Source organism: Branchiostoma belcheri, unplaced genomic scaffold (assembly GCF_001625305.1).
Source record: "Branchiostoma belcheri isolate BF01 breed outbred unplaced genomic scaffold, Haploidv18h27 scaffold14, whole genome shotgun sequence".
Classification (NCBI taxonomy): Eukaryota; Metazoa; Chordata; class Leptocardii; order Amphioxiformes; family Branchiostomatidae; genus Branchiostoma; species Branchiostoma belcheri.
The window spans coordinates 513,771-528,700 of record NW_017802824.1 but is presented as its reverse complement, the minus strand read 5'-3'; the positions used below and the strand labels follow the sequence as shown (position 1 = coordinate 528,700).

Sequence of the window (14,930 nt, the reverse complement as noted above, 5' to 3'; positions counted from 1 at the left end):
CTTTATAGAATACATGCATTACTACGCTCTAAAACATTTTTAATGATTCGTGTCGCATTTTAACCACTGTATGTGTAATATAGTAATTTTAATGTGTAAATCAGTAATTCCCCTGGTGTGTCGTCGTGTGTACCGTCCGACGGTGACCGCTTTTTGTTATTTTGGACAAGGGTAATTATGTTTTAACTAATTAGCACATTCTGCAGTTGCAACCAATTCAAGGCCCATGCCCTGCGAGATGTAACAAGTGCACGAAGAACAATAGACCAGTATCATTATGGCGCCAGATGTTGTTACCAGTGCTTGCTGTTGTCGTTTTCTTTTTAGAGCACTCTATGAATTAATCCTCAACTCATTTGCTTCCTAGCTGTGAAGTTAAAATCTGTCTGACATTTAATACCTTCTGAACAAGTTGCTAGCAGCAAATTAGATGATGTGCTGCTCTTTCTACGTGTACGGTTAGGCGAACATCACTACTGCCTTTCTTACGCTTTTTGGGTGATGTAATTCTTTACCGTCTCATTGCATTCTATACATCGAGAGTGTGTTAGTGACGGAATATGAAATATTCCCCAGATCAGTAGACATTTTGGCAGTTTCAAAGTTCGACTCATCTTCTGAAGATTTTTTTTTATTCAGAAGCACAGTGATGAATACAAAATAAAAGGACATGGACTAAGTGACTGCGAACTCAAGTTAGGTACAACTTATATTCTAGCAGCCAAGGAGAATATTTCATATCGATCTAGGCCCACGCACAGCGATAACTTCACCACATGTCATTGATTGATTTCATATGATACGCAGTAACTTGCAAAAGATGATGGTGATACATATCCTGGAATGATAAATGCACCGTTCTGGTTTCTGCGTAACAATTTCTTAAAGCATCAAAAGTTATCCTTATTTATTGTACATCCAAGGACACCCCAGCTATATGGCCGGCCAGTTTTCTAAATCCAAATTGTGTTGGAGTGATTATTTGAGGCACATCCATTCACTGTGACCATTCTTGTCTGTGAAAGAAATATCAATCAATCTGTTTCTGTCAACCACGAGACAGCCATCTGAAGAATAATTGCTATTTTTTACAGATAAATAATTTCTATAGTGCTGTGGAATGAGATCTATATCATTTAGATATAAGAGGATATTCCTATAAAAATTGACAGCGTTGAATGAGTGACTAAGCTATCTGGGTATTGTTCATTCATATGAGGCCGCGATAAGCGAAAATTACAAAAATCCCCTTCATATCTGGGCCTCAAACTTGCAGGATAACTTTATTGATCAAAGTACCAAAGCCAAAGCGATTATATGTCGTCTGACACGAAGACATACTGCACTCTTGGTGACGACCTGCCTGCGTTATGTCGATACCCTACCAATAACTTCCTGTTTAATGAAATTACTCATCTAACCATACTTATCCCGGGACTCCGCCGGATAACGAAAGTCGTGTTGATCTTATTACTCGATAAAGTTGCTTTCCGTAAAATGTAGTCCTGGCGGTGGCATAAAACCGACGAACTTCTAGTTGAAGCCAATTGCATCGTCAATCTAACAGAAAAACGCAGTGTTTTCTATTATATGAGATTCCCTTGCGCAAGGAATGGAGGCCATCATCAAACTGGTTCCAATATAAGTGGCCGCCATGACGTCACGGCCAGCTATAGTGGTAGGTAAAATAGGGCGGCGGTTGGTTGATTTGCATACCGATAATTTGCATATGCCTTCAAATAATTTGCATGTAACTGATGTAAAAAAACAGCGATCACTCAAATACTTTAAATAGACTATGCTGTATTCCAAAACGTGTTTCATTCCAAAACATATTTTTGAAGAACATTAAGTGGAACGCATTTGTATTTCAAAACATGTGGTATTCTAAAAAGTGCCCCATTCCAAAACATGATTTAGAGTACTGTGAAGTGGAATGCATCTGCATTCCAGAATGTTTTGTATTCCAAAACTTGGTCCATTCCAAACCCTGTGTTGGAATGACGATTTGGGGAATGCGAGAGCTCGCCGACCAAGGCTGTGAACTCGTTTGCCAGACTACACTGACTTCCTCTCAGTAAACTTTGACTTTTAAACAGCTCGGATGCCCTTAATACAAGAAGACAATTACAGTCACCTTGACCTTTGCCTCCGTAAATTTCAATATGTATGACCTTTTAGTCCACGGGCCTTATGAAGCGTTAAAATAACGATCATTAGGGCTCTACCCGGCGCCCAAGGCTCCATTCCTCACAGGTCTGGACTTAATGCCTGAGAAATTGTGGAACCGTGGCGCCAGCTGCCGTCTTGGGAGGAACCATCCAAGCAAGCATTAAAGACTTAATAGGTGTTGTCTTAACACAAAATTTGATAATATTGTACATTCATTACACAAAGCTGCAAGTATGTGTAGTAAATACCGTGATCAGTAACACACACGAATGCCGGCAGCAGGCTAAACCTATCTAGAACGTAATCTACGTGAATGTCACGATGGAGATTCTTGAAATATTGTAGCTGAGTCGAGATTGAAAGCTCCACTCTCGTAAGTATCCATCGAGTTTTTCGGCATGGGTAACAATAATTGCTGCGTGTAACGTCATCATCCGCCCCAATAACCAGCAATCCTGAGATGGCAGGCATCGTTAAAATCGCCGCACAATCTGCGGCCCACCTCTCCACCTGCTTCTTTCACCGCAGCTCTTTTTGAGCCCATAACGGCCGCCCTGAAAAGTTAACCCCGCAGCTGCTTTTCACAGTTAAATAGCAGGTCCAGCTTCGAGCTATCTAGCTGCCTTAGCCACGCTACAATACATTGCTCCCAAGCGTATAGATAACATGTGGTTCAGCCCCCAAGGCATAGTTACCGTATGATGGTATATTTCTACAAGCAGTTATCTCTCCAAAGCATCGCAGAGAAGGATAAAAGTCACTCTTCATATATCCATTGCCACAGCAGACTAAAGTCAAAGCAATCGGTGAAAGCCAGTTCTTTGCTTGTGTTTAAGTGGCATATCAATAACTGAGGTACGGCGAAGAGTAGAAACCCGAACAGAATGTCGATAAGACTAAAGAGGGAGGTGAACAGAGCAAACGAAGATGTTTGCCGATCTGTGACTGCAATAAACCCTGGCGGTTCTCATAATTGATGGATTAGTGAAATGAATTAACAATTCGGTTAACGTACCAGGGCAAGCCTGCAATCAATGAGAATCACGCGGTACGAATGAACAGTAGAATTCCTTAGTAAATAAAACAAAGCAAATGGAGAATTGTGTGTTTCTTCATGGTAGCGCCAGTGCTTACCTACAACAGTGAGCCTGGCATCGCCGGCGTCCCGTACTGTGAAGACGCTACACCGGTAGTTCCCCTCATCGCCAGGCTGGACATCACGTATCCTCAGGTTGTACTCACCCCGCCGTGAACTCCCCACGATAGAATGTCGGGAGAACTCGGAGGCAACTCGGCCTCTGGCAGAAATGTGGTACAGTTTGTCGTCCGTTTCGGGGTTGTACCAGTACCAGTTCACCACTTCCGAAGGGGTCAGGCCGTTAAAAGCACAATACAGCGTGACGGTTTGATTCACCAGTACCCCGGTAGATTGTGGACGTATTCGGTAGAAGGCAGCGCTGGCGATGCGCAGCATTGTCAGAAGTAGCAGAGAATATCGCAACGAGCTTGCCCATTCCATGTTGGTCCTCTGCATCCTTCCCTACTCGAAGCGTTGTAGCAACAGTCGCCTCCACAAGCGTCAATCAGCAACTGGTTAGCAGTGCAGGGGTGGTTGCTTGTATCCGTAAGCCCTTGGCATGTACCACTTTCCCATTGGACGGAAACCGGAAGATGGCATCATCGCTTACTACCTTATGCGTCTACTTCTCCTTGAGCGTTGCATGACGGGTGTGGTAACGTGGCAAAGATATCGTCTACATGTAAGCGAACCTAAAGATGGAAACACATGTACTGCCATCCAACGTAGGACGACAGAGAGTACAGAGGGACTCTCTGGAACCAGTTTCTATTCGTGTCACGTCTGTGCTACCGAAGCTTTTATGGAGATTCCACATTGGACCGGGCTGCCATAATGTCGTTTCCCTCCGAGGAGCAGGTCTCCCTGGAAGACCTACGAAATGCAGTAGCACGGGTTTCTGTAAGCTGGGACAGAATTGGATCAACCTCTTGCACATTGCGCAGCATCAACGGCTTATTTCGGATGTCAAAAACCTCAAGGAATGAGATTGGGCGCTTATCGGCAAGGACATTTCGGACGAATTTGGCGGTAGACAGTGGACCAGTAATGCGGCCATTTGAGTCCACTACTCAAGCTGGTATTGGTACATATGGTGACAAATAACGAAAGCCAGCTTTTGTGGGATTACAACAAAAAAGGGACGAAGCATAATGTAGTTCTTTGTAATCTCCACCACAAATGACCCAGAAAGCGTGTAGAACATTAGCAGTCTGCCCCACAAAACGACGCGTTCCCAGTTAACCCCGACCTGAATTTAAAGTCAGTAATTAGAATTTGCCTGACGCCACCTGCAGTGCCAGCTTGGCGGCGTCGAGTTGTGGTATAATAGCCCGGGAATATTCTGCCAGGGGCCAAGCACACGAACACATTCACAAAAGCAATTGCCCCCATATATTTGATCCCAACACAACAGGAAATAAGATTTGTCGCCTTGTTGGGGAATGAAAAGCGTTTTTCAAAGGCTGAACTAAGCCTTGAAATAGGAATTTCTAATTCCGAATGCCCTAGATGAAGCCTGGTGCGAAGCGAACGACTTCCCTTCTGTAAGCGGGATAAATCACTCGGCACCGCCTTCTGTACGATATCTCAAATACCAAAAGGTTAAAGCATGAACTTCCAACCCCGTTTTCGAGGGCACTTGTATCTGTAACTATTAAAAGGTGAAGGTGGGTGCAACACTCGATTAGTTTGTTTGTTTTAATACTATAAGGACAGGGGACCGGGAATAGCCTCAATGGCACATGTGAATAATACAAAAAATCACAGAGCAATATACCATGAGTCAATGTGTTTTCGTATTGCATTTGCCATTTAATAATTTTCTACATCTGAGTAGTACTACCATCAATTACATCACCCAAGCTAATTGTTTCCAAAACTTTACACAGAAATTATAGATTAGGAGGAAGTATTAAAATTGAAAAGAAATGCATCGTAAGGGTTTCTGAAAGAAAAATAACTAAAAGGTAAAAATAGAGAGGGCCGTGTTTTAGCAGGAATTATTAAAATTGACAAGAAACGCATCGTAAGGTTTTGTAAAAGAACAAATAATTCAACTGACAGTAAAATACATATCTATGAACCGAATAATGTTGCTGCAATACAGTCCCAAACATTTTACACAGCCTTCTCCCTCTAATATTTATACCTTTCGCAAGCTTTGAGGTTTATAACTTCCACTGGCTTTTATGTCTATGTTTATGTCCCACTGGCTAAACAAAACAACTGACAAGAAAATACACATCTATGAAATGAGTAATGTTGGCTCAAAACAGTGACAAACATTTTATACAACCTTGCACCATTTAATGTTTATGGCTTTCATGTTTATAACTTCCACTGGCTTTTATGTTTATGACTTCCACTCGCTAAACAAAAAACTGACAAGAAAATACATATCTATGAAATGAGTATTGTTGGCTCAAAACAGTCCCACACATTTTAAGCAACATTCACCATTTTATGTTTATGGCTTTTATGTTTATGACTTCCACTCGCTAAACTAAACAAAATGACAAGAAAATACATATCTATGAAAAAAAATAGTGTTGGACCCAAACAACCCAAAAAATGTACATAACCTTCTCCTTTTATGTTTATGACTATCAGTGGATAAACAAAAAATGACAAGAAAATACATATCTATGAGAAGAATAATGTTGGTCCCAAACATTTTACAGAGCTTTCTCCCTTTTATGTTTATGACTTTCACTGGATAAAAAAATGACAAGAAAATACATATCTATGAGAAGAATAATGTTGCTCCCAAACATTTTACAGAGCCTTCTCCCTTTTATGTTTATGACTCCACTGGCTGAACATTACATCGCAGCAGGCAATACGCACAGCAGAAGAATATTGCTTCGCGCAGCTGGGGTGATGTGTTATCGTGCCTCCTAAATGGACGTCTTGAAGGGAGAGTCTACTCACGGAACCGACATTACCCACATTTGCACAGAAATTAGTCTTAGGAACTAGAACTATGAAAACAAATGGCACAGTAAAAGGACGTATTTCTTTCCTAGCCATAGTAGCAATCCTTCAGCCCCTATACTCGCATCAATTATAATTCATTCTTATGTTGTACAAGACGTGTGTAGAGTGGGTTTCAACAAGGTTAAGAGGAAAATATGAGTGCTAATATGGGCAGGCCTAGGGCTGCTTTATAACAAGCTCACTAATCTGTACTTTCTCTGTATTAAAAAAGATCATTGGTAAATTCTTCCAAAATAGGAAAGTTGCCCAACTCATTTCAAGGTTTGCAATGGTATATTCCCAAACATTTTATCGTTATGAAAGAAATGAAGTCTCAACGAATTGGCGCCACGGTTGTAGTAAAGACCAGAGTACGTTTAACCAATCCTGGATTTATCGCATTGTATGGCAGACAATTTTCTCTAATGGTTCCTTTGAACTCATCCTTACATTACCCCGTCCGTCGTAACCGAGAAATTGAATGATGAAGATAATAAAACAACATTCCACTTCCAGTCTGTGTCCCTCGTCCATTTTCTGTGATGCTAGATATCCAGACTTTGATTGCTGTTGCAAAACATATTTTTTTGAATGGACCACGTTTTGAAATATAACAGACTTCCACTTCCGAATGATGGCACGGCTGGACCACGATTTGGGATGTTCCATACCGTGACCGACCACGCTACCAATTGCAAGCATCAGGAGTCATGTGTAAAATGGGTCACCAGGGACCCCGTCTTGTACCTGTCAAGTAAACCTTGTTTGCCTTTCTTTCTGCCTGTGCATATGTATGTTTGTATTTAGACTAGGGTATAGGTTCGATCCAAAATCTCACGTTTTGGAATAAAACAGGGAATTCGCTTCGTCTTATTCCAAAACATAGTTTGGAATGGACCATGTGCTGGAATATAGATACATTCCGCTTGGAACTATTTCACATCATGTTTTGGAAAAGGGCATTCCAAAACATTTAAAAGTACTCTCTAGCTTGGAAGAAGGTATAGATATCTATTTTATAAAATACAGTTTGCCTTTGCTGGAACTGCTGTCTTTTTTCAGATTGGTTGTCCCCTTGACTCCCCAGTCAAAATGATATACTGTGCCACTGCACAGTACGTTACGCCAAAAATGCTGAAATGATGTGAGGATTTCCTATTTAGTATTCTGATACAGAAATTGGTGCTGAGACGACGGATGTGATTTAGTTTATCTCCATCAGACGATGCCAAACTTTGAAACATAATCAACACCAATTTCGGTTCCAAGCCTGTCTGCAAGCATTGGTAAACGTGTCTAGAATGTTCGCATTAAACATAACGCAAAACTATGTAATGTGACCGCGTTTGGCCCAAGATATTTAAAAAAAAATACGCAGAATATACTACAAATATTCTATACTAAGATTCATAACATTTTTGTGTATTCTACTCTAAGGCCATGTTGATTTGATTATATGGATGACATCCTCCGGAAGCCCCAAAACTGATGCGCGCGTGCGAATAAAAAAAGTTCTTTTCATTATGAAATCTACGTGGTCATGAGGGTTGAACAAATGGCACAGAATATGGTTTGGCGAATAATCTAGTCTTCAAGTTCATTTCTTTACAATTTCGTCTTTTTTCGTTTGATTTTGGCATTTTTCGACATTGGTATAGTTTTTATTAATTTTTTTTTTGTAATTGATGGTATATTTTTGCTCATTTTGCAACTGTTTTGTACGATTTACAGTATGGTTGAAAACTTTTTTTTGGAAACGGCCGAAAATTCATGCGTGCGTGGATGTCATCCATATAATCAAATCAACATGGCCTAATGTTGATTATAAAGTAAACAAGGCTCAAGAGATTACTTGTTGAAAATGTTCTAATTATATTCTTAACCTTTGTCTACACAACCACAATGGGACAAATTCATTCGCAACACTTTTCGCAATCTTATTTTATAACATGGCAAATTCTTCTGAGCCTCATTTCGTTCAAAAGGCGATGGAGGCATCAGAAGCAGAACTTATTTGAAAGGTCAGATGCGAGAATAAATGAACATTAATGCTCTTGTTACTGATACGTGCAGACTAGATGGTTTTCTTAGATAATCAGCCACGGTATGTCAGAGCTGAATATTTCATTTAACTTAAGTTTGAAATTTATTTCCCGGAGAAATTAACTTATGTATATATAACGGTAAGATTTATACTGTAAGGCCACACCGACTTAATTTTATGGATGACATCCGCGCGCACATTGATTTTCGCCTGTTCTCAAAAACATTACGTCCTTCGAGGCTCTAGGCCTCTAGACTAGGACTCTCTTCCATGGTAGTTAGTGACAATACGGAGCCGGTTGTAACTCTGGATCGGATGGCACCCAGGCTACCGAACGACGGCAAGAACTCGTGACGATTCATACATTCCGCAAAAAGCCAGCATGTGTCGGCTTGTCGTATACGTCGCTATGTACTGCCGCTAATTCACAATGCCAGGTTTGTATTCCTTTGGTAAATTAGTAGCATTTTTTTGACCGGAATTTCTTTTTTATTCGCCCGCGCGCTTTAGTTTGTGGGTCTTCAGAGGATGTCATCCATAAAATTAAGTCGGTGTGGTCTAGCTAAAAAAAGTACAGTTCCATCATATTGAAAAATAGATGCTCTACGCTCTACGTCTACGTCTTTTTTACTCCAGTAATAAAGTCGACTTCAGCTAGCTTTGCTGCTGGTAATCTCACACAAATCTCGTGGCTGCTGTAAGAAAGTATCAAATTCACAGGGCAGTATATATTTTCTATCCGTTTACCTGCTGTATAGAAGAAAGCACAAAGAAGAAAACCATATAGAAACGACTAAAAACAGAATCAGAAATAAGCCACTCCTTGGCGTTGGTACAGTTCGGAAGTTGATTATGCAGTATATGACACAGGGAAGCCACACCGCACTCAATTCTGTGGAGCCTCTCAAGATGTCATCTCAGTTCAGGCAGATTATCAACTGGATTGCCAGACAACCCTGACCCTTTCTGAATCTGCGAGTAAAATCCGCAGACTTAGTTCCCGTAAGTAGTAACAGGACGTGCTATTGTCCCAGTAGGATGTCCTAGCCAGGTGGTAACAAAATAACGAGGCGTAACGGGGAATAAGGGACATTTGAAACTAGTTTGGACAAATTTCATGGGATTTGGAACCTCGTTATTGCCTCATAAGCGGCACATTGTAGGACCATCTGAAGGAGGGATGCATATCCGTTAGGGACCTGAAGACCAATCGTGCCGGCAGACCTTGACGTATTTCTCCGCGTCAAGTTCCAAATAGGTCCCTGCTCCCCCTACAGCACTCACATAAATCAGTCTAGTGGGTGATATCAAGGTTGGTGTTGCCCAGTCAGTGAACATATATATAATGCTAAGCAAAAAAATAGATGGGTGTGATAAGCATTTTCTCCACAACTCTAAGAACAAACAAAAGACGACAGATACCAAGCAGTTGAGTAGAAGGTGTTATATAATCAACATTTGCTTTTTACCTACTACTCAATAAATATATATGAATAAAAAAATACCAAACAATTCGACAGAGAACACAATGTTATATTTGACCCCATATGCCCGTCGATATTAGAGTCAATATGGAAATTATGAAACACGTCAGCAGTTTTCCTTATCACTTGGGCATCATTTACACGTTCCCGCTTGACTGCATTCGGTGAGTCCAGGTACTCTCTGACGAACTTCGCTAAGGCGATAATGGATTGTTTATTTCTTTGAAACCATCTAGGGAAGAACTCAACCTAAGCTTTTAAGCCTTAGACGTTTCCTAAGATAAGGGGTATTTGGTAGCTTGGGCATCAGAACAGGTCTTGCATAATTTGGTGGCAGGTGCGTGTAAGTCTTGCATGCTGTCAAAAGATCGATAGATTCTGGTGACACTTTTATTAACCTTTGGACTATTCCATTTTCAGGACCCTTGATGAAGTAAATTGTCTCAAATCATAAGAGTGCCACCTAACAAAAAATTGCAAAAAGTAGGGGGATCTCGAAACTGTCAAATTATTTCAAAAGAAGTTGAAGGTTGTTTTTTTTTCACGGAGAAAATTGGTAACATAAGTTACAGCTTATGCATTGAATATTGCCAGTGCATTGATTACATGTTTCAGCGACGTACACGTAAAGCAAACGGAAAAAAACATCACTATAAATTTTTATCAGTCGTCTACATCCCCACGTGCTATGTTTATGGCAGATTAGTAGAATATTTTTAATGAGGCCGATGAATCCATCCATAATCGAAAACAATCGGGTGTAATCAGTGGGTAACAATCTAGTAATCCAGTAATAGGCCCCGATAGGCTATAAGTATAATTACAAAGATTGCCTATAAATTTTGGATATAATATCTAATTGCTGTTCATAACAAAGACTGAGGAAGAAGATTAATCGTAAAAACGCCTAGAGGTATAGGAACACATGATGACAAGAAAACAATAATACCATGAATATAATTGAGATTTGCTTATTGAATCCACAAAAAATAGCAGTGATCCTATTCTAAATGATTTTCGTGTTTGGTACAGCCTAAGATTATATTTTTCGTCCTTGTCTAAGGCAAAATGCCAAGTGCTGTCATGTCTTCAGACTCTGGACTGTTTTAGGCGCAACGCACGTCCAGGATGGCAATAAAATATACGACGAACACCCACAAGAGACGTCCACAAGCCAATATCCGATTGAACGAGAAGCCCCCCTGTCCTGACCCCTTCACTTAATGTAGCACAGACTACATCGTGTAACCAGTCTTGTTACACCACAGGGGCTGCAGAGCACCAGCCAAATCTTATTGTGTCGTGACCAAGAGAAGAAGGTCGCGGGTAAAATTGGTCTTCATGGTTATTGTGTGCGACAGACATTGATCGATCGGCGTTGATAATGCTTGAGTCGCAAACTTGGATGCTGCAGACACGGGGACGAAAATTTAATTACACAATTTCCATGCAGCTAACGGGAAAGACGAACAACGGGATGCTCAGGGAAGACTTGTGTGGAATCTGGAAGGAACCTTGATGCTGACAATAGCCTTATTTACGCCCGTGAGTCAACTCAAGACGAGGCCGTTCTCCTTAAGGAGTAATGAAGGGCACGAAGTGTAAGTCTGGAGTTGAACGTAAAAGAAACATAGGTGCTTGTGGCAAGTGTAACTATCAGGAGAGCTGGATTTGGCAACATCCGCAGAAAACATACATTTTAACGACTGGTATATGATATATTATAATTCATTCCTTCTTCCTATCTACGCATCTATCTGTCTCTCCCCCTATCTCTCTCTCTCTCTTTCTCTCTCTATCACAGAGGGAGAGAGAGAGATGGGTAGATAGAAGGAAGGAATGAATTGTATCATTTACCAGTCGTTTAATTGTTTTAGATCTTTAGTAGCATTCGAAAACAAATTAAGCTATACTGACATGTTCTCTCAGTTAATTAAGCGACGCTGAAGAAGAGTGACAGATATCCCTCGAAACGTCCGGAAATTATCTTCGTTGTTGATCAAGTAGTAGAATTTGATTTGTATTGTCTACCTGAATATCTAACCGTCATTAATGCACGTTTCATAGTATCATACCAGCAGCGTATATATACCAGCATCATGATGCTGTGTACATGAAATCATACTTTTATTTATTAGATTCTCCACACACAAACAGGTAGAGTAAGAGGACATAAAATATACATCGTTGAAAATAATCCAACATTATGCACCACACAGCAAAAAACAACATAATTAACCATAATTAAGCATGATTAAAGATATTGCATAATACATTATAACACGACAACATAATAATTATCAAAAGATTATTGAACATATTACATTATCTCGAATCACATTTAACCAGGGATACATAATATAAAATCTTGCTGTCTACCAAAGATGCTGGTGATAGCACGTTCTATGAAAACGAATTAATTCAGAAGTATCATTCAATATGTAAAGCTCTATAATAGTCAATATTCATATTTGCTTTTATCAGCAACTAAAGAAAATATAGCTTTAATGGAAAGTTTTCGTATGTAATGTGGCCCAAAATGACGAATAATTCAATATGATCGAAGCCATATGTCAGGTCAACAGTAGTTATAGTCTCCCACTTTATTGATTTTCCCCTTTATGATACTGTGTATATGATTTACGTGATACTGCATAAAGTAAAGACTTCCCTGGGCAGTTTTTATCCATACTTTTTGAGTATGGATATACACTGACACTAACTACACAAGATCGAATCCTGTGTTAACCTCCCAATGTAAAACGATTCCAATACACCAAAGAACTGTTACTGCTTGGAGAACACCATCTATAAGTTTAAGTATAGAACGAATCATTTTGATTAAGTAACACTCAATGCTTAATCTCAATGCTCAATCTCAATGCTTTTTAAGAAAGCATACTAAAATTGTGAATGAAAGGGCCACTGTTGTACTTTCTATACAGAATGGACAAATAAGTTTTATAGAAAAAGAATTGTTTTGGCATTGTCAGATGTCTTTGAGACTTTTGTTCATATCAACTTTTACTAGTTAACTGCTTTGATAAAGTACGACTCTCCAAACAGGGATTTAGGATTCGGTATTCTTTTTATTTAGCCATTTGGTGCGTTGTTTTTGGAACTGATACATTTTTACGCTAATTAACTGATAGTAAATGGATACTGCTCTGCCAAATTGATACTGTCTTGCAGCTATCAAAGAATTTGCTTTGAGAACTTCTTTGTTGTCATTCATTCAACATTTTGGCCACAGTTGAATGATGGGCAGTAGGCATGGGAACACATTTGTTGATTTTATGCTTGCGTGCCTGAGAAATATGTTTATCGATTGAATGGTTGGCTCAATGAGAATGATTTTCATCTGTGGTTTGAATTAGGCCAGCGGATCTGACCCCTATATCATGCAGCTATCATATTGCGGGGTAGTGTAGTCTACTACATTTGTCTGTCAACTGGATGCTATGGCCCTGCATATACATTGTAATGTCTTGATACCATTTGGATGGAATATATACATGTTTCTCATTCATTCTAGAGCAACGAATCTGCCAATTTTGTAGTCAAGGTAACGTAGAATACGAAGTCCATTTTATCGCAGATTGCCGTTTGTTTGATAGCGATAGAATCATTCTTTTCAGCTATGTGTTAAGTAAATTCCCCCACTTGAAATATTTGAATAGTACAGAGAAATTTATATTCCGTATAGCCTTCGACAAACCAACTTTAACTACTAATACAACTTGCAATATTTCCAGTATTACTAAGAAGCGAGAGGAAGTGCCCTTGACCTCTTGAAAAGCGGCTCAGGCCAAATTTTCAAGGCTAAATAAAGGTTGAAAAAAGTGGAATGTACTAGAGTATACTGGAAGTTTTTATATGCACGTTGATGTATATGACTGTCAACATTTAACCTCTATTTAGTCCAGTGGGGCTAAACTGTACAATGAAATACTCCACGAAAAATTGAATTTACCATTGATACTAAATGCAAGTAAAGTCGGGTAATGTTTACTTTGTACAATGTTAGTGAATAAACGTCAAATCCTGCAGTTTCATTTACTACGTGTACCATTGTAAAATAACTACTGGAATTGACACTTATTTACTAGAATTGTAACGCCCGGTACTGTTTAAAAACATTACCCGACCTAACTGGCATTTACTACCATTGGTAAATCCAAATTTCCGTGCAGTGAAACAGACCAGAGATAGGCTTTATGATACAGTACTTTAAACAAGGAGGTGTCAGTAAATGACTGTGTTAAACTTTCATCACTTTCGGAGAAGTCAGTTAGGGCAGAAACTACAGTGTGACGTTAATTGAGACCTACGGTCGATTGCCAGCCGTGGAAAAAGTAACCACAGGCAAAACGTTATGCCAATCACATGTTACTCACCATGCAATACGTTATAACGTACACTGCGTAGAATAAATCACATTTAAAGGCATCCAATGTGATATCTGGCTGGAAAAAATATTTCAGCAAATTTGTCTAATTTTGACTTTTACTGCCATTTTTTTTCTCGTTGTCGTCATTTCATACTTGAATAGTTTGAAGAAGCCTAAAAACAAGATACAAAATCAAATCAAATCAACTTTATTGCTCAACAATATTGTAGCTGGTACAATGCATGACAAAGAAACAACAAATGTACACATACACACAAACTAATACTAAAACTAAAATATGATTCTAACGGGCTAGTCCATAATGATGCGTCTCTTTATTTTTAAGGTACCACCAATAAATAGCTAGCTAGAACCAGCCTACAATATAAAACAAGCAATCGTTTTCCATCAGCGATATCATATGTTTGCCTTACAGATATCAGGATTCAATGGGACAGAATGTTTCCACCTACAACATTGAAAGAATTACCAGAAAATTGATTTTAAGAATTAAGTTTTACAGCCCTAAAATTGCTTTGGATGCCGTTTAATGTATATGATTATTTCACAAAGCTGCAATCATCGTTGAAATATCGATTGCATTTAGCGTATAAATTTATATTGCACATCTTGCATATCTAGATGTGAACGAGTGCCCGTCGTTATCAAAACATTTTTCAATAGATTTCCGTTTTATAAGTTGAGCCACAGCACATATGAATGCCAATTCTACCAGACAAACGATTCGTATACTTACAGCATTGCTTAGGGAGTCGTAAAGGTCTG

General features: G+C 39.4%; 1 protein-coding gene across 1 annotated transcript in view; it reads right to left on the bottom strand.

Annotated features, from left to right (window-relative positions):
• The window catches only part of LOC109464654 (hemicentin-2-like), a 101,460-nt gene extending 97,727 nt beyond the window's left edge, over window positions 1-3,733 (bottom strand). The window contains exon 1 of the mRNA XM_019761676.1: window positions 3,307-3,733. Within this exon, the coding sequence (XP_019617235.1) occupies window positions 3,307-3,706 (400 nt within the window). The 5' untranslated portion in view covers window positions 3,707-3,733. The remainder of the gene's footprint in view (window positions 1-3,306) is intronic.
• Between the last annotated feature and the right edge of the window lie 11,197 nt (window positions 3,734-14,930).